Genomic DNA, 22,533 nt, shown 5'->3' with positions numbered 1-22,533 from the left:
TTTAAATGGGCTTCTTACTAAAATGTTATGTTTTAGATAATATATTACTCTGTTGAATTGAATTTTAGGCAGAATAGCGTGTTTATGTAACTTGTTCACTAGTGTAGAATAAGTCTTCTATCTAATAAAATAGATGTGTGCCTTGTTGTACTTTAATTGCCAAAATATACATTTATCTTGCCACATTATATATGAAAAATACTAGTTTGTATTATGTTTTCTTAACAGAAAATGGAGATAGAACAAAATAAATTGTATTTTATAAAAAAGCGAGTATTTCATTGTTCTATCTCCAAATCAGGGTGTAGTAATTCATACACCTGCACTATGAAGTGTTTTAAAATATATATACATTTTAAAACACTTTCTTTGAAAATGTTGTTGCTTTATAGGAAATTAATACAAATCGGTTTTGTTTGCGTTTTTTATGTTATTTGGTCTTTAGGTCCATTTAAAACTTTGAACTTGATTTTCTCAGTTCGGAAAAACATGGAGTTAAAACAAAATAATTCTAACCTCGCGAAATTTCGAAATGATAACATATGATTTATATATTAATTAAATTAATTTAGATGAACTATTTCGAGAAAAGTTGCGAGTTGTTACTTTAATAGAGCCGCCATTTACATTTATGGTTGACACTAAAAAAGATACTAACGATGAAACATGCAATGGAATTATTTGCAGAATATTTGAAAAGGAAAATTCAGAATGGAAACAAGTTTGTTGCCTAGGATACGGCATTTCTTTATTACTATCTATCATGAACTATATAAATGTTGAAGTGGATATGTACATTGTTAAGGACTCAAAGTACGGCGAACTTGTAAAAGACGAGTGGAATGGACTTATAGGTGAATTAGTAAGGGGCAACGCTGACATGGCTCTAGCTATACTGATAGTTGTCAAAAAAAGGGGTTTTTAGCTATACTGACTATACTAAGGGGCTTTAGCTATACTGACAGTTACCAAAAACAGATTAATCGACTCAGGCCTCCGCCATTCCAAATTTTTGCAAGGCTTCCTCAATTGACACAGGTATAAACATACTTAAGTTTGGAGTTATCACAATGTGTGAAAGTGTCCCATCTGAAACATCAAAAAATCCTGTGGGTGTCCATTTTTTGATATAAAATCGATCTTACAAAATAATTTAAAGATATCAATATTTTTTTATTTTTTGATATAGCAACATGATTGACAAAATTAAAGTCTATTTTACCTTAATAAATAATTGTAAATTGTAGAAATTGAAAACTAGTAGGTTTATTAAAAAAATTACAAAATATATTTCGCGGTTATAACATTTAAAATTGTTGCTTATCAACATTGTCAATGGTGATTTATTATTTTATAAAATTTTTAGTACTCTAAAGTCTTTTCAAATAAATATGATATATATTGTTCTACAACCTTTATAGTACTATGAAAGTACTAATTTCCTATGCTTTAATCTACTGGATAATTAATATTACTGTTTTGCATAATTCCTGTAAACTTTTTTTTGTACTTTTGTTACACTCTGACCCACTGTGCACAGGTGTTACGGCATCGTTACGATTCATTATAGAATTACTACGATGCAGTATTTAGTTAATAAATTTAGGTAATTGTGATATGTTTTTTTTCGAATGACATGCGAACAGTTTTTCGAGAACCCATTCTTATCGAAATAAATGCGTGCGATTTAAAGCGATTTTAAATCGTTTTTTATTGCAGAATCAAAAAACCGCTTTTGTGCAAACCGCCAATGCGTTAACGCCAGTGTTTAGTAGCAATAATGAATATTAAAATGTATTTGTAATTAAATGATTAAAAAAGTCATTAAGTAACAACAAAGGTATTACAAAAACTGTAATAAAAAAGCTTCATAAACGTAACTATAACAAATGTTACAAGGGCATTTACAGCAAAAAATTATAAGAGTTACATAAAATCGATAAACAATAAATTAAAATTAAAATTTTCCGTTTAAATTAAGTATTTAAAAACTAGAGAACTCTATTTTCTTTGCATTTTTAAATGTAACGACGCCCAAACGATTAACTGCAACAGAAGAATTTAATTGCTCGCCGCACATTTCTTCTACAGTTGCATTATTAGTTGGACCAAATTTTGTTTTAAAAAGCGTTGCTAGTGTTTGATGAATGTGATACTTGTAATAAAAAGTCTCTGAAACCAAGAGTGGAAAGCATAAAACCATAGTTACAACAAGAACCATAATTAGTCCGCCAAAATTTTTAATACCAAGTGGAGTTTTAGTTTGAACAAAAAAAACTGGTTGGCAAAATTTAGACATCCATTTATTCTGCATGTCTATAATTTTTTCTTCGTCTATTAGGCGTTGAATTGCATTGTTAATTTCTTCCAAATAAGGCGAGTTTTTTTTTAAGGCAAATGAGTTAATAAATTTAGCAATCTGATCTTTGAACAACCGAAGTTGGCAATCGTGGTCATTTGATGCGTACCAAAACATAAAGATATAATCATTTATGAATGCATCTAATGAACTTAAAATAAAATTGAATAAATAAAAATAAATTTTTTAGTTTGAACTTAAATTTAAATTTATATACTTACCCATTTTTTACTCGATCTACTCCTTCTTTTAACGTGTTTACGTTGTTCGCATCCATGAACTTACCGATTCTTTGGTATTCAGGTATGTCAGAAGACCTGAAGAATGATACAAAGCTTGTGCTTTTTACTGTTGCAAATTTAAAACTTGGAGTTGGGTTACGAATCTGAAAAATTTACATAAAAAGAATTTTTAAAAATCTAGTGATTTTTTGATAATTGAAAGAATTTTGAAAGCTTAAGCAAAAAAAATAAATAAAGCAGATCATGTAAAGTAAAGCAGATCAAATAAAAAATAAGAATAAAATGTTCAAAAAAACATATCATCTTTTTATGCGAGACATATACGTTATTCAAAGTGCTTTGCAGAATATTTGTGTGTTTAAAATAAGTAACTTTTAAAGTTAATTATTTTTTTAATGTTCAAAATAAATAACTTTTGAAGTTAATTATCTTTTAGTGTTCAAATCACATTTCAAGTAAAAAAAAATGTTAAAAAAAGCACATTTTCTTACATTTTACAAAGAAACTAAAATATTTTATATAGTAAGAGCGTAATTTTATAACTTATAAGATATATAAACAACATAATTTATTTTAACCCTTTCATCTTTTAATCCTAGAAACGGATTTTTCTCCTGTATTTGAATATTATATTCTGCAAGCTTTGCAGTGTAAGTGCTAACAAGAATAACCATTCCAAACGTATATACTAGTGCTGTTAATCTTGCACCTGCTTTCACTGGATTAACTGGATCCATATCTTTTTGCAGGGTAACTCCGGCTATATATATCATGCTTTCGTTTAAAGTATAATATATTTCATGAGCAAACTTTTGATCTCGCAAACTTGCTATATAAATAATGTTTTCAAACAAATAATTTATCACTATCATTCCAATAACTAAAAACCAAACAATAAGTTGAATAGTTCCAGAAAGGGGCTCCATAAACTCCCAATTAAAAAACGATAATTGAAGAGCTTCCGGTTTTGTTATTATGCCAGTGTATTGTTCCATGAAAGGTATTGTGAAGTCTACGAATTTCGATCTTTCTTCGGTAACTGTCAGTATAGCTAAAGCCATGTCAGCGTTGCCCCTTACTAATTCACCTATAAGTCCATTCCACTCGTCTTTTACAAGTTCGCCGTACTTTGAGTCCTTAACAATGTACATATCCACTTCAACATTTATATAGTTCATGATAGATAGTAATAAAGAAATGCCGTATCCTAGGCAACAAACTTGTTTCCATTCTGAATTTTCCTTTTCAAATATTCTGCAAATAATTCCATTGCATGTTTCATCGTTAGTATCTTTTTTAGTGTCAACCATAAATGTAAATGGCGGCTCTATTAAAGTAACAACTCGCAACTTTTCTCGAAATAGTTCATCTAAATTAATTTAATTAATATATAAATCATATGTTATCATTTCGAAATTTCGCGAGGTTAGAATTATTTTGTTTTAACTCCATGTTTTTCCGAACTGAGAAAATCAAGTTCAAAGTTTTAAATGGACCTAAAGACCAAATAACATAAAAAACGCAAACAAAACCGATTTGTATTAATTTCCTATAAAGCAACAACATTTTCAAAGAAAGTGTTTTAAAATGTATATATATTTTAAAACACTTCATAGTGCAGGTGTATGAATTACTACACCCTGATTTGGAGATAGAACAATGAAATACTCGCTTTTTTATAAAATACAATTTATTTTGTTCTATCTCCATTTTCTGTTAAGAAAACATAATACAAACTAGTATTTTTCATATATAATGTGGCAAGATAAATGTATATTTTGGCAATTAAAGTACAACAAGGCACACATCTATTTTATTAGATAGAAGACTTATTCTACACTAGTGAACAAGTTACATAAACACGCTATTCTGCCTAAAATTCAATTCAACAGAGTAATATATTATCTAAAACATAACATTTTAGTAAGAAGCCCATTTAAAAATATAAAATATATAGCATAAGTATTTTGACAATAAAATGAACTACTTTAAAATGCTCATATAAAATGCAATATTTACAGCAGACATATATTTGAACATGCTTTGAAGGACATTGGCTTAATCATTTAAAATTTGAGCACGCTGATTCAAGGTAGAAGCCATTAGTACAACTGCCATGACAAAGATCGTAGATTGTTGGAGGCTTAATTTATGCTTTTAAACAAACATCAGAAAATGACTTTCTGTAGTATATACGATCTTAATGCTAGATGCTTTATCTGGATATAGGGAACAACCTTAAAATTAAAATAGCATGCAATAGCTGAAAAATGTTTGAAATCTAATTTTAGACGGAAAAAAAAATTATTTTATGAAGAGCAGGAATTGCTCTGATTAAACCAAGGGGACTAAATATTTCAACAGGAGCGAGTGCTCTACCAATGTGACTATGAATGTTGTCAACCTTTTGTATACTAGAATTTCCTGTTTCAAAACTTTTAATAAATTACTCTGATTTTTGGGTAACATATCAAAAAATAACATAAGGCGATGGGAAAATGACTACTTTATTGATGGTTTGATGAAGTTTCCTCTAAAGTTGTGCAGTTCAGCATGTCGTCCATAGACCAAAAATCAACAAATATGCGTGTTCATTTTTCATCACTGACATTTTTTTTGGTTATAGACTTGCATGGAACATTTTCTCTCCTTCTATTTTTATACGGCTGATCAGATTGTCCAAGCTGCCGTTTCTCACATGTGTGAGAAAGTTTTAGGTGCATATTTTACCTTTCAAGTTTTGTTGTTGTTCTGTAATAAAAACTTCTGCAGCTACCATTTTGACGTAAAAACTTGTGGTTGGATAAAACGGAGAAGATAAAAAGGGAAGCACATTATAATTTTAATTTATGAACAGGATTAGGGAGATGGAACAAAATGCAATGTCAGGTATATTAAGGTAATTTGTTTTTTTAAATTTATTTGTAAAAAATAAATATTTTATCTATAAAAAGAAAAAAATTTACCTAACTCAATTTTATTGATTTGTGGAGAATAAAATTATTTTAACCTCGCGATTTTTTGTTGATGCTAATATTTAATGCTGTTTAATATTAAATATATGTCTAATATCTGAACTTTAATACCTGGTAAAAAACGGAAAGCTGATAATCCATTTTGATCAGAGATTGACAAATGCCCTATATTAATTTCTGCACTAGAGTTTGCATAGATTAAACTTCCTGTTGCGCTTTTTGAAATTTGGTGTATTTTTAATGGATACCTTTTCCTTTCGAACTTTTCCATTTGCGTAATAACTGTTTCAGCAAGTCTGCATTCCAAGCAATAACCTAAGTTATCACTAAAAATAGCATCATTATCTAAACATTCAACATAAAACTGAAAAACAAAAATATTTTTTGTTTAAAAAATAGCATCATCATAGCAACTCAATATATATATATATATATATATATATATATATATATATATATATATATATATATATATATATATATATATATATATATATATATATATATATATACAGAGGCGTAGAAAGAATTTTTTGGTGTTCGAGATAGGTAACTTCTAGACATGGAGCAAACTCCAAACATTTATATGTTTATACTTATGTCAAATAATGACGGTTTGCAAAAAATTGCGATGATTGGAAGCTGGGAACAAAAAAGCCTCAAAATTTTCGCCCCCCCCTGCCCCAACCGTGAGAGCAACAAGTTGATGAAGTATTTTTTGTACTATTCTTAACTAGACTTATATTCATCGATAAATTTTAAGTTTCATAGTATTATCTAATAGCGTTTAGAAATTATTACCATATAAAATTTGCAGCCCCCTCAAGTTGAGGGGGTTTAAACTTTATATGGTCATAATTTTTGAACGCTAAAATATTTTAAAATGAAATCTAAAATTTATCGATGAATATAAGTCTAGTTAAGAATAGTACAAAAAATACTTCATCAACTTGATGCTCTCACGTTTGGGGCAGGGGGGCGAAAATTTTGGGGCTTTTTTGTACCCAGCCTCCAATCATCGCAATTTTTTGCAAACCGTCATTATTTGACATAAGTATAAGCATATAAATGTTTGGAGTTTGCTCCATGTCTAGAAGTTACCTATCTCGAACACCAAAAAATTCTTTCTACGCCTATGTATATATATATATATATATATATATATATATATATATATATATATATATATATATATATATATATATATATATATATATATATATATATATATATATATATATATATATATATATATATATATATATATATATATATATATATATATATATATGAAGACTCATTGGAACAAACCGGCGTTATAATATTTAAAAAAATTTGAGAAGTTATTTATTCATCATTAATAAAAGGCTTTATTTAGTAAAAAATCTACATAGCTATGAAGATTTTTTTACAATATAAATTCTGGTGCACAATGGTGTCTATACTACTAAGTTTTTAAATAATAATAAGTTTTTATTTCCGGGTAAAAAAAATTTGGTATTGGGTTTTTATTCACTTCATAAAACTTTATTAAATTTTTACTATGTGATTTCTTCTCTCCACGTTAAGATTACTTAGCTACCGCGTTGTATTTTTTCAATACTATTGACTCAATACTATTGACTCGATACTATTGACTCGATACTATTGACTCGATAGTATCGAAAACATGCAAACTGATCATAAAAATGATTTTTATAATCTGGTTGCCACAATCTTTAAAACATTTAAAAGATAATTATTCTAATTAAACCGAACTTATTTCTTTTGCTTTATTTCCTTGCAAAACTAGCCAAAAAAATCGAATGAAAACAATAGGTCAACTTAAAAAACATTTAAATAAAATTTTTTCAATAGCATGTTAGATCAATGTGGTATCTAATAGTCTATGAACCTTTGGCCACCTACGTTATATAACGTAGTTATGACGTAGAGTACATAGTTGACGATGTTCTACTATGTTCTTTAGGTCATTATAACAGATACCATAAGTGTTTAAAATACCGGCAATTACGTTAAATTATAATGCGTAGTTTTCTTAAACTTTTCTTTGAAGTAGTATTCTAAATCATGCTTTCAATTGCCAGACACTGATCATGGTGGCAATCCCTTGTATATATATATATATATATATATATATATAATGATATATATATATATATATATATATATATATATATATATATATATATATATATATATATATATATATATATCATTATATATATAATTGTAATACATCATTACATATATAAATGATCTTGACAAAGCATCCAATTTAAAGACTATAATTTTTGCTGACGACACAAAATTGTTTCAGTCACATGAAAATGTAAACGTACTTTTTAATAATATAAACAGAGAACTCTGGACCGCTTTTTAAAGAAATAGACGCCTTAAATATTTATCAACTAAATGTATTTAATGTTTTGCGTTTTATGTACAAATGTAAAGAATTTATGTTCCCCGATGTTTTTGTAAACCTTTACAAAATTAAACTCCGAAACAAAGATAACCAACGTAATAATAGCATTTTAGAAAAACCTTTTTGCAATAATAAACAAGCTCAGTTTTGTATATCTTATCGTGGACCTTTTCTCTGGAATATATGGTTTGTATATATATATATATATATATATATATATATATATATATATATATATATATATATACACACACACATATATATATATATATATATATATATATATATATATATATATACATATATATATATATATATATATATATATATATATATATATATATATATATGTATATATATATATATATATATATATATATATATATATATATATATATACAAACCATATATGCTTGTGTGGTAAGGGGTTAGAACTACAGAAAGTGTCTGGCTAATAAGGAAACATCTTCTAATAGTTACCCAAGTAATCTGTATAAATTTCTATTTTTATACTAAAACGTAGGTACGGTAACAATTTTTTGAAATTTAAAGGTGTCTAGGGGAGAGTGTGTATGAAAGAGCCAGTTTTAAAATGGCGTGAAAAAAACTCAATTGTAATAACTATTTTTTTTTTTTTTTTTAATTCAATAATTACATTATTGGGTAATATTTTAAAACTAAAAAAAATTGGATAACAATGCTAATAATCTATCATACACCTGTTTTAAAAAAAGAAAGAAAACAGCTCTTTCGTAACATTGCGTCAATGAAAGAGCCACCTCTGTGCCATGAAAAAGCCGTAACTTTTTTCGAATGACTATCACTCGTAACTTTTTTTTGAACACTATCAAGTCTTTTAAAAATATTAAACTGTTAAATAGACTTCTAAAAAAACATTGTTTTTATCATTGATTATCATAACTGTTTTATCATTGATTATCATAACTTTATGATAATCAATGATAAAACAGCTTTAATAATAGTTTCAGAAATTATTCAAAATCAAAAAATTAAATCAGAATGAAAATAATGAAATAACATAATAATAAAAATACATAATAATATAATAAATACATAATAGAATATAATAAAATGAATCAAACAATACAAAAAAAGTTTTAAAAAATTATTTAAACTTTAAAAAAAAAATGACTTTATCAGAACTTTGACTTTTAAAAATTTCATTAAATATTATTTTTAATTCAAACGGAACTATGTTTTACAACTTTAGGAAAAGTCATTAAAAAACTAATTTCAATAGAATAAGCTCAATGAAGCATTACGAAAAATTTATGAAGTCCTTAAAGCGCAAAACGATTATATAGTATAAAAAAAAGGTGAATAAAAAAATCGGCTTATTCATAGCATAAACAGTCGGCTTAAATTAAACAATTTTGACAAAAGCTTTAATCTAATATTTTTTGTGTAAATGAAGGGCAAATATATATATATATAAGAATGCTGCATGTTTCTTTTATCAAATAAAACATTACGCTTAATCTTAAAAATAAATAAGTAAACCACCAAAAAATTACTTTTCATTTTCAAAATCTTTAGTGCTCCCTTATGACGCTATTTATTTTTGTAGAACTGTACATTTTTTGTGGGTTACAGGTATCCAGTGTTGCCACACAAAGAGTTAAATACAATTAGGATCGGATGCCAGTAAGTTAGAAATAATGGTATTGACTCCTTCAAAACCTGGCTCTTTCATACACACTCTCCCCTACTTCAAAACTTCAAAAAAACCCTCACTAGACAAGCACATTGTTATCAATAATGTTAGTTTTTTGGAGAAAAATCTCAGTTTACGTAACTTAACTGATAGTAATTGCTGTTTGATTGCGTTAAAAAAAGAATTGGTTTCTATTTACATTAAAAAACAGTTTAAGATGAAAAATTTTAACAATTTAAGATGAAAAATTGTAATAAAAATGTAATAAAATTGAAATAAAAATGAATTCAAAAGATGGTTTTGAAAACTATTTTTTTCAAAATAAAAAACAAAACAAAAACAATCTCAATGACCCTGATAATGGAAAGAAAATCTTTTAAAAAAATTTTAAGTAGCAAGAAAAAAAAAAGTTTAAAAACCTAAAATCTGCCTGTCCAAATTAAAACCCTTAGTCAATATATGAACACTTCAATGTGCCAATCTTTAATTAATTCAGTCGATTCGTGTCAATATAAATATATATGAAGCAGTGCTAAAAATAATGTTATATTATGAATAAAATTGTAATAAAAATGAATATAAAACGTTTTTGATTTGGTTTTGAAATTATTTTATAATACTGTATATATATATATATATATATATATATATATATATATATATATATATATATATATATATATATATATATATATATATATATATATATATATATATATATATATATATATATATATATGTATATATATATATATATATATATATATATATATATATATATATATATATATATATATATATATATATATATATATATAGAGAGAGAGAGAGAGAGAGAGAGAGAGAGAGAGAGAGAGAGAGAGAGAGAGAGAGAGAGGTGAGAGTGGGGCACAAACACACACTTTTGGTTTTTGCTTCGTAACAATTTTTTAAATACGCTTTTTTTAGGTGATTTGTTTAGTTTGTAGAATAAATTTATGGGATCTCCTTGTGTTATATTTACATAAATCTTTTTAAAATTGACTATAAATATTAAAGGAAATGATTTTTAGAATTGTTTATGACACAATGGAGTATTATTCTACAGTTTTAGGGCCCCCCACAAATGCTGTATAAAGTTACCCCATACTTGCTAATAGAAAACAATTGCTTTATTTTTAGTATCAACTTGTTTTTTCAATGATTTTGTTTAATAAAGTAAAAAGCCTATGGATTGCAGTTTACAAAATAATGTTACATACTGATAGACACATTGAATAAGATACCTTAAAGCTTATGAACTTTAAAAACTAATAAATTACTTTGCCATCAAAAAAACACAAATTTCGACCCCTCGCGTGCCTAATGATATCAAATGATGTAATTATTTTTTCAAAACATAGCTCTAGTAGTAACTGTTTCACTATATGAAAGCCGTTGTCACAACTCTTAAGATGCCTCCACAGTTACATTGTTTCATGGTGCCCCATGTATCATGGTGCCCCACTCTCCCCTATATATATTAATAATGAAAATTTTCCGGTAAAATTTTATTCAAAATTTACCGGTAAATTTTAATATTTTTTGTTATTTAGGTGCCCCAAGAAGACCTAACGGTCTTGTGACAGAGCACCGCGGAAGTGCATTTAACCAGAAAGTTCACGCCTCCTTCCTTACCGTGACGCGAAAATATATATAATATATATAATTATATATATATGTATATATATATATATATATATATATATATATATATATATTATATATATGTATATAATTATATATATATATGTATATATATATATATATATATATATTTTATATATGTATATAATTATATATATATATATATATATATATATATATATATATATATATATATATAAATTATGTTAGTGTATACTACACACAGAGTGATCAATGTTCTAAAAGAACAGAGCAATAATAAATTTTAGTAGGTTTTTTTTCAGGAATCAGGAAGATTCTTCCTGATGAACCTACTGATGGTGAAACACAGTGTTGAAGTAATCAAAAATTAGATGAGTGTTTTTACTAATTTATATATATATATATAATATATATATATATATATATATATATATATATATATATATATATATACATATATATAAAAAAAATATACATACCATTATACTAACAAAAAAATGGAGAAATGTTTCATAGAAAAAGTTACGTATTATATTCACGCTGTACACTCAAAAGATAATTATCTTTTTTTATAACTTTTTTTAATGCTATTACTTTAAAAAAAGTTTAACACAGGGCCGACAACACGGGTTCCGAAGTAGAGGAGCACACCCAAAGAAGTTATCTTTCTCTAGAAAAGTCTTAAAAAAAAAAGGTCTTTTGAAAAAAAGGTGTCCCCTGGCTTCTCTTCCTCTCCCTCAGTTTTGTCTGCACTGACACAAAGACTTCCTTATTATTTGAAAATAAAATTACGTATAAAAGCAAACTTTTACTAGGAAATTCACTAAAACTATAAAATAATTGCTTTTCAAACTTTATTATGTTATGACTTATTTTGTAACTGTTTTATGTATAATTAGTTCTACATCTGATCACGAACTTGTATTATCGTTATCAGACGATATAATCAAACTGATAATAAGGAACAAATTAAACTAAAAGATATATAAGAGGACAAAAAATTAGTTCGACTTACCAAAGTTTGAGTTATCCGAGGTTCGGCTTATTAGAAGAATTTTAATAGTAATCAATTAGACGATTTTAAGGGACCAAGTGAAACAGTTCGAGATAACAAAAGTTCGCGTTAACCGGTGTTTGACTTACCGGGAATTAACTGTGTTTTCAGTTGAGCTAAGTAACAAAGATTTACGCTCTTACGTCTTTAGATATAAAACTAACAATATTGCTAACATATATGCTTGTCTGAATAAAGATTAGAACTGTAGAAAATGCCTCGCTAATGACGAATTATTTTCTAATAGTTACCCAAGTAACTTGTATAATGTCCATGTATAATGTACTAACATGTATAAATGTCCACTTTTATACAATAACGTAAGTACCGTTACAAACTTTTGAAGTTTAAGGATGTCTGGCAAGAAGTTGCCACCATGATAAGTTTCTGGCAATAGATGACATGATTTCTAATACTACTGCGAAGATAATCATAAGAAAATTACGCTTATAATGTGACCTAATTTAACCGGTACTTTTAATACCTTTAGTACCTGCTAGCAGCTTAAACCATTATAATCTAAAGTACATAGTTAACCATCGTTGACCATAGTTGACCTACTTGTGATGGAAGCTTGTGCAGAAAAATTTCAACCTTTACAAAGTAACGTAGGTCTGGCGGTCACCGACACTTGGAATATAATAAGTTTAGAATTTTTATACATATAAAGGGTGGTTAGTGGCCGATGTTAAATTTGAATAAAACACAAATTATTAAGGAATTTATTGTAACATCTTTTTATTATGATAATATGGTATGATTCAATTATGTATGGAATAAAATATTGGCCAAATGGGCGCCACGACCTCGGCGGCACACCTCCATCCGATGGTGCAAATTTTCGATGACGCTGAGGCATAACTGAGGTTCTATGCCGTTAATGTGCCGAATTATCTCATCCTTTAGCTCTTGAATTGTTGCTGGCTTATCAACGCACACCTTTTCTTTTAAATACCCCCAAAGAAAGAAGTCCAACGGTGTCAAATCACATGATCTTGGCGACCAATTGACATCGCCACGATGTGAGATAACACGGCCATTAAATTTTTCGCGCAAAAGAGCCTTTGTTTTGTTAGCTGTGTGGCAAGTGGCACCGTCCTGTTGAAACCACATATCCTCCACATCCATATGGTCCAATTCGGGCCATAAAAAGTTCGTTATCATCTCACGATAGCGAACACCATTCACACTAACTGCCAGACCGGCATCATTTTGGAAAAAATATGGTCCGATGATGCCGCCAGCCCATAAACCACACCAAACAGTCGCTCTTTGTGGGTGCATTGGTTTTCCGACAATCACTCTCGGATTAAAATTCGCCCAAATGCGGGAATTCTGCTTGTTGACGAAGCCACTAAGGTGAAAATGGGCCTCATCACTGAAGATGATTTTCGTCGGAAATTGATCATCGATGGTTGCCTTTTCTTGCCACCATTCTGACCATTGACGACGTTTGAGATGGTCAGTGGGCTTTAGTTCTTGGGTCAACTGCACCTTGTAAGCGTGTAAACGCAAGTCTTTATGCATAATATTCATCATCGACGAGCGTGATAGGTGCAATTGTTGGCTACGACGACGAGTTGATGTGGACGGCTCTTCAGCCACACTGTCGCGAACAGTAGCGATATTTTCGGCAGTACGAGCTGTACGAGCATGCGCTGGTCTTTTCACATCTCCTACAGACCCGGTTTGCTCAAATTTATGCACGATTTTTCCGATTGTACGCACATTTGGACGATTAAATTGACCGAAAAACTCACGAAGTGCACGATATGCATTTTGATTTGAACGCCCATATTCATAATAGGCCTGAATAACTTTAATGCGTTGCTCAATTGTGTAACTTTCCATGGTTCAAATTGAGTCAGTCTGAAATTGAGAAATGACAAATTAAATACAGAAAAATAGTGTACGTTTAGGTTTGGTTCACATTCAACATCGGCCCTTAAAATTTAACCGCCCTTTACATATTATTTTCATATATATATACACATAAAAATTTCAAAAAAACTATGGTTATCAGCTAAAATGCATCTCAGTTTATAAATTTTCTCGTTTATAAGTCAATTCTATTTAAATTGTGCCCTAATGTTTGCAAGACATGAATAAAATAACTTTTAAATAAAAAAGTAATTTAACAAACATTTTAATGATTGCTTCCTACCAAAATAAAATAAAAAAATAAACTTTTCGGTCAAATGTGTAATCGGACCATTATTTATTTTGATATACATATCAAAGGCTCAGCCAAAGGCAAATTTTAGTAGAAAACACATGTTATAAAAAAGAAAAAGAAAAAGAAAAAAAATGGAAAAAAAAAGGTGAAAAGGAAAAATCTTGTTTTGGCTTTACTTCTTTAAATTTTAGTGAGATATTACGACATTAGTCTCAAATGGTTTATCACATTAGTCTCAAATAGTTTATCACATTAGTCTCAAATAGTTTATCCCATTAGTCTCAAATGGTTGTCAAGATTGGTCTTGTAAACATACAATAAGTAAAAATAAATTTAATAATAATTTTTGTTTTAATTTTTACTTTTCTCATTATATTTTTTCAAAACCGACAAAGCAAAAGGACTTCAGACGTTGTTTTTAAAAAAAACCGACAAAACAAAAGGACTTCAGACGTTGTTTTTAAAAAAAATCAATGTCTAATTCTTTTGGCCTTGTAAATACAATAACAATTTACTTCAAAATTTGTTAATACTTATTAAAAGGATTCCTTTAACTAAATAACTATTATTTTAAAATATGAACATGTATATCATTAGTTATGAAGTGTACATTAACAAAAATTGTAGAGAAAACTTACTACTTTGAGTTGTTTAAGCTTTCTTCATATGTATTTAAAAGCAAATGAAGAGATAAGTTTGTTTGGGAATAAAATAGTAATTCAAAATTATCTGATATATCGAAGTATATAACCTTCTGAAAATTTTGAAATAATGTCACATTTTTCTCATAGTCTGGAATTAACCAAATGTTCGGAGAATTTATGAGATTTAAATTGCTCGTTATCTTACTAAAGTGTTCTATAGGTGTTAATACTAGTACTATATTGACAAGAGTGGTTCTTAATGGATAAAGTTTCTCAAATATTATTGTGTTATTGTCTTTCCTAAAGTCTATAGCAATTATTGTCCAACTATATGCAATATTTGAGTTGTAACTCGTTTCAAGATCTTTTAAGATTGTATGTAAAAAGTTTTTCGAACAGTAGCTGTTTTCTATAATTGCGGCATTATTTTTTATCCACATGTTTTTTACAAAAGCTGTAAGAATTTCTTTGTAAAGTTGATTTAAACGAAAACAAACACCAGATGGTAGATTCCTCTGCAGAGCTTCCTGAAAAATAAAAGTTTAATTAAAATGTCAAATGATCATCAGATGACAAATAATGATCATCAGATAAGAAATACAGATTATAAGATGAACAGGTCAACTGATAACTTTTATCTTTATAATTTCTAATGTTGTATTTTTTATCTGTCATTTTATATTCTTATCTTCTTTTTTTGCAATAGAAACAATAAATTATGCAAGCAATAAGTCATAATTGAAAATACCAAACCAAAAAACATTTTGAATGCTTTTTTAAGAAACATAAAAAAAATATTTTTTATCCTTTTTTTTAATTTGGAAAAAAATATTGTTAGAAGAACCAGCCCAAATTTGACAATAGTGATCCATTTAGGGGCGAATAATATATTTTTTACCAGACAATTGTAGACAGACTTAACTTATAATATCCCTAAAGACTAGAGTAGACGTAAAGAGACGTAAAGCAGCGTATAGCAGATTTAAAGTAGATGACTCAGTGCCCTTTATCATTATAGGAATGTCAACAACAATGTGAAAGTTGTTTGAAGTAAATAGCTAAGTTTTTTTCAACTAAAAATTCACAAGATACTGCAAGCCTCAGGTGTTTACAGAATAGAAATCCAATTTAAGATCGGTTGCACGTTCCAAGCAATCAAAAAGAGAAAATTTCTTGTCAAAAAAGGAGCATAAAATTGAATCGTCATCAAAAAGCCACTTTAGAGGTAAGATTTTTAATAAGATAATTAATGTAAATAAGATACAACACTGAATAGAATCTTCCAATATCCCAGAAGTTACTAAGAACGAAGAATATTGGCTTTTAAGGAAGACATTTAAAACTGCGGCTAGAAAGAAATAATTAAATAACCTCAAAAACTTTCTCGTATACACAACACAAAAAAAACTTATGACCGGAATGCCAAACTTTATTGAAAGCTTTTGATATGTTAATTGCTTTTTACATATCACCTTTTGTCTCGCTGCCTCTATGTAATGTGCGATAGAAACATTTTGCTGTTAGCTAGTCAGCTGTAGAACACGAGGATTAAAATCCATATTGGTTGATATTAGAAATTTGTGATATTAGAAATTTGTTGATTAAAGACTCAAAAATTCTGCTAATAATAGGGAGACTGATTGGAACATAGTTGGAGGAGTAGGTGCGTTCTCCAGAGTTTATGAAAAATTGGAATTAGAAATGCTATTTTCCAGTAGGTAGAAAAACAAGATTCAGCCAAGTACTTAATTAATAGTTTAGCGAAAATTGAAAAGAATTCTCAAAAATACTTTTGTAAGACAATGACAAGCATATTGTCTGGATCACAGGTTGTAAATATGTTTTATTTTATGTTACAAGATTAGATCCATGTTTAACAAATGGTGTGTTTGACGCCTTTTTAAATGACACTGTTTAAGATTTTTTCCAAAAGTCTCTAGAACTTCTCTAATAAGATACGAAATTTAGTAAACTAAGAATATTAGAGCTTAGCATTAGACAGCACCTTTTTGCATTGATTTTTTGCTGTAATAATAGGTAGTAAAGTTTGGTAATAGGTAGTAAAGTTTGTTAACACTACCTCTTTATGATTAAACTATTGCTAAATTAACTAAGAGTATAGTTTAGTGAAAATTTTACCATTTTATAATCAAGGTTTTATTGAAAAACATATTTTACTAATTTTAAATTAAAATTAATTAATTAAAAATAACAAAAATTATTTTTGAAAAAACGATATAAAAATGATTGGAATTAGAAATAGCAACTGCTCAAGAAGGTAAACAAGAAACCATGCAATAAAATAAGGCTCAAATTTAAACTTACGAGAAAAGACAAATATTTCCTCCTACATAATCTCCTAGATCCTGCATGGATCTAGAAGACCATGTAGGAGACGGAAAGTTAAGAATATTTTTTATTATTTATTTATTTATATATTATTTATTTATTATTTCAAATTATAATTTATCAGCGGAAAAATGAAAGGCATCAGCCCAAGAACAGTCACAAAGAAAGTCACAAAAAGAATAGTCTTTCATCTTTAGAGTAGTAGCAAGTAGTGGTATGATAGGGTGATATGATAGAAATTTAACACTATCTTAAGCCAGAGACAAGATACATATTAAGGAGTGAAGTTATGTGATTAAGGTTGTTAGGGAAACGATTCTTAGGCAGATGTTAACTGCATCTGTCTACTGTCTTGCAGAAAGGCTTTTGAAATTGGGGATACATAGATCGCAGAATTAAAAGGGGAGGGGTCGAAACCTTTTAGTTACGGGAACTCTGAGCATTTGAAAATTGAAATTAAAAAAAAATTATAACTATATATAAGTAACTTTGGTGAGATCAACATTGAGTGATATTTCAATTACATCTGTGTTGTCTAAACACCAAATTGGTACATGCTATTTTAGATTATTCGGAGGTAAGAAAAACCATTTTGTTGCATAAATTTTTCATAGCTTGTTGTCTCAGTAAGACTTTAATAATCACACTATTTAAAAAAAAAATCTTTAAGAAAAAACTTTATAGCTGCACTATAGCTAATGATTCACATAAATTTTTCTATCTAATATTTGTTTGAGGTATTTAATGCCTTATTCAAGTTTCCATTAGGTACTTGTCTGTCTAAGTCCCCGTTCTGATTTTATAAGTTTCAATTTGGTTGCTTTGGTACATAGTTTTGCATAGCAACAACCTATTTTTACATTAAAGTTGCTATAACAGTTTTATTTGCGCTAAGTAGACTATCAAAATTAGATTCACACTTCTTGCAAAGATAATATATTTATTTGGTTGTTATGGATATCAAATTTGCATAGCATCGAAATAACATTTTTTTGGTAGTTGTTTTCGATCTTGCTTAAAGAAGATCAATCTTGCTTGAAGAAGTACATTTAGATGAGATAAAAAAGCTTAGGTAAAGTTTTATAAGACGTTTGGTAATCTCTTATTGAAGTAAATTGTATTACTGAAGATAAAATAATTGATAGGAAGATTTAAGCAACGTTATATGGAAAAACTAATTCCTCCAATGTTGTTTAACGTGTAGTGTCTCTCTAAAATGTATGAATATCTTAAATACAGATTATACTCATAAAAAGTTCAATTATGGACTTTCCAGTCTACATGCATAGATTCAATTTATGAGATGATTATGCACATTGCATATAAAAAGAATCAAGAAAGTGGGAAGAAAAGTCTGAAGAACACAAAGAAAAGGTATCTGTGATTAGGCAAAAAACTAATGGCAATGTTCAATGACTGATGGCAATGTTCAATGACTGATGGCAATGTTCAATGACTGATGGCAATGTTCAATGCCTGATGGCAATGTTCAATGACTGATGGCAATACTTCAATGTTTGCAGTATAAGAACGAGCAGATGGGATTATGGGAATTGATCAAAACCTTTTATTCAGATTTTACATTGTCTTGGTAATATCTTCAGAAATCTCATCTATTGAAGACAGTATTACAAATTTTTTATAACTGTTACAAACTTTTTATCACTCTTAAACAATATGTGTCCCTTTTTTTATGGTATTACGTATCTCAAATGTGCACAAATTATTGATACATGGAAACGGTAAAGTTCGAAGACTTACCTTACCTATAGAACTTATTTAAGAAGAATCTCAAGAGGCTTTAAATAAAGACTTATCGCAAAAATTCATCCGAAAAACATCCAGAAGAGCAACAAATACTGATCTCATTAATAGACTTCTTGTTTCCAGTGACTCTGTTATTTCATCACTGCATATATCAAGACCACACCAAACAAATCATAAAACTTTTCTTTCAGATGTTTAATAGTGTAAACAATCTCCAAATGATATTACTGCTACACAAATTTCAAATTAACAATGTTTTCTTGCACTATTTTTTGTTTTCGTTACCTAAATTTTTAGTTGTTATTCAAAAAAGGTAGATTGAAAACCCGATAAAATTTATTTAAAAATCACTTTACACTTTATGTAACTAAGGAAAGTATCTGTTATTAAGCAATATTGCTATCCATAGCAACTAAATAAGAGAAACATTACTTTTATAAGAAGTGCAACCTCATATTGATACTCATGCCAAGTTTAATGAGTAGAGCACTTGTAAAATATCAGCAAATACCAAAAATATATTGTTGCTAAGCAAAATTAGATATTGAATTAGTTATGAATTTTATCTAGTAAAAGTGAATTCTGACTCACTATGCATCCCCCCACCCTTTCCCAGATATAAACTGGTGCACAATGGGCCAGAGATTGGCATAAGTGCCAAGATGAGTTGTTGTTTTTTTTGTGGAAAAAAAAACTCATTTGTCGAAACTTTTTTTTTTGCAAAGTTTTAAAAGTACCCCACAATAAAAAAATCTGTAGTTTAAATATTTTCATTTTTGTTTTAGGAGTCCTGGGAAAATTTTTAAGCTTGTTCATTTAAAATGCATTTTTTTTCTAAAAAAAAAGAGAAAATACTTATAAAATTGAATTTCACTACGTAAGGGATCGTCCATAAAGTACGTACGCTATAAGGGAGGAGGGGGGAGGTCTTCAAAAAGCGTACGAAAGCGTTGGGGAAAAGCGTGTTGGGTTCAATTTAAAAGTACGTACTTTGATTTTCTAATTTATCACAATTTACCAGCTTATTAATACAAAAGTTAAAATACTGACTAAAGATCCTAGTTTGCCAACATAAAAGATGTATGGTATAAAGAGTAGAGGTTATAGTTTCTCTCTATGCAAATACATGCATGAGCGCCCGTAGAATTTTTTGATGTTCCAGATAGGACACTTTCATACATTGATCCCCAAAATGAGGGGGTGAAAATTTTGAATGGTCACAACTTTTGTAATTTACAATATTTTTCTACGAAATTTAAAATCTGTCGATAAATTTAAATTTAGTTTTAGATAGTAAATTTAAAAATTTTACTACATTAGTGCCCTCACATATGGGCAGGGGAGGGGGTGGGCAAGCGTTTTAGGGATTTTTGTTTCCAGGCCTCCCCCATCCCATTTTTTACAAGGCTCCTCATTTGGCATAGGTATAAACATACTTAAGTTTGGAGTTTGCACAATGTGTGAAAGTGTTCTATCTGGAACATCAAAGAATCCTACGGGCGTCTATGCACACATGCCACCTTTTATATTCTAGCCCTGAGTAAAGCGTATTTCAGGTAATCTATTTTTTGAGTCGACAAAAAAACAGGTTTTAGTAGTGCCATGGCTAATGCGTTGGGTGCCCTCCCTCTCCCCCTCCCCCCCCAAAAAAAAAAAACAACAACAACAAAAAAACAAACATGCCATTAGGGTCTCAAAATCTTCCAAATTTTACCGCTAGGTTTTGCCATGGCTAATGCGTTGGGTGCCCTCCCCTCTTTCCTCTTCCCCCCCCCCCCCCTCAAAAAAAAAAAAACTTGTCATTAGGGTCTCAAAATCTTCCAAAATTTTACCACTAGGTTTTGCTAAAATAAAAAACTTCTTAAATTAGCAAAAGGGCATAAAATTTGCTGCTTCTCCCCATCGTATTAAGGGGTATGGGTAGTCTACCCTCGACACTGGGTTTAGACTTTGTTTTCAATATTATTGATCTCGCTTAAGACTTGTTTTTTACGGACTTTTTAAAGAGGGGTATCTGAAAAAAACATCCGCCTTAAGTATAGTTTATTTTTATTTGATCCGTCATTTAAACAAAAGATTATACAATATGACATAACCGGGAATTGAACTCCGGTCTCCGCAATTTAAGTTCGTAACATTAATCTCACGAATAAGCACACACAAGTTAATTAGTAATTTTATCAAAATTAATATTTGTATATATTTAAAGACGTTTTTTAAATTGGGATCTCTGTGCCGCAAACAAAGGGCTTTCGGGTTGTATAAATCGCTGAACCTTTTTTTTCTTTTTTAGTTTCAAAATAATTAAGTAAAATAGTTCTTCTCTTTCGACAGCAATGTTTTTTTCTTCTGAATGGTATGGAATTACACCTGCTGGTCTTTCATTGACAACTAATTTAAACTAAAGTATCTGATTATTGTATTTAGTATAAACACTTGCTATAACACAATTAAATAGTAAAAAAACATTCTAAATTCATTACTTTAATTTATGAAATATCATACCTAAATTGTGAGAAGTAGGAAAACCCAAGCCCTTGTTTTGACTTGAGGTTTTGTAATACAACTCAAATCTATCCTTGTGTATGTTTACTTTATTCCATTTTTTGTTAAATTGTTTCGAAAATAATTTGAAGTCTGCTTCAGAGATCACTGTAACTTTATAAGCATTTTTTTTTTCAATAAAAAAGTTTATTGAAAAAAAAAAAGGTGGAGGAGGTACCTTAGATACTTTATGAATACTATTTAAAAGCTTTAAAAAACTATAATTATATTTTTAAATTGAAACTTTTTACTACCAATCATTATGCATAATGATATATTTTTCATATATGAAAAATAAAAAATTACTTGAAATTTGTTTCATGCTTAGGAAAACAACTTAATCAAGTAAGTTACCGACCCTGATGCTTATAAAGTTACAGTGATCTCTGAAGCAGACTTCAAATTATTTTTGAAACAATTTAACAAAAAATGGAATAAAGTAAACATACACAAGGATAGATTTGAGTTGTATTACGAAACCTAGTTAGAAAAAGAACTACAAACAAGTGATGCATGTTTTGAAACAGATAAACTAGACGAGAGTCAAAACTAGGGCTTGGGTTTTCCTACTTCTTTTCACAATTTAGGTATGATATTTCATAAATTAAAGTAATGAATTCATATTATTTTTTACTATTTAATTGTGTAATAGCAAGTGTTAACACTAAATACAATA

General features: G+C 28.6%; 1 protein-coding gene across 1 annotated transcript in view; it reads right to left on the bottom strand.

Moving 5' to 3' along the window:
* Positions 1-1,781: 1,781 nt before the first annotated feature.
* Positions 1,782-22,533, bottom strand: part of LOC105850855 (glutamate receptor ionotropic, NMDA 2A) — a 28,469-nt gene continuing 7,717 nt past the window's right edge. The window contains exons 2-6 of the mRNA XM_065813793.1: positions 15,192-15,724; positions 5,688-5,902; positions 3,180-3,970; positions 2,581-2,744; positions 1,782-2,510 (exon numbers count right to left, since the gene is read on the bottom strand). Coding sequence (XP_065669865.1) covers positions 1,985-2,510; positions 2,581-2,744; positions 3,180-3,970; positions 5,688-5,902; positions 15,192-15,724 — 2,229 coding nt within the window. The 3' untranslated portion in view covers positions 1,782-1,984. The remainder of the gene's footprint in view (positions 2,511-2,580; positions 2,745-3,179; positions 3,971-5,687; positions 5,903-15,191; positions 15,725-22,533) is intronic.

Source organism: Hydra vulgaris, chromosome 12 (assembly GCF_038396675.1).
Source record: "Hydra vulgaris chromosome 12, alternate assembly HydraT2T_AEP".
In the NCBI taxonomy this organism is placed as follows: domain Eukaryota; kingdom Metazoa; phylum Cnidaria; class Hydrozoa; order Anthoathecata; family Hydridae; genus Hydra; species Hydra vulgaris.
This window is presented reverse-complemented; position numbering and strand designations above follow the sequence as displayed.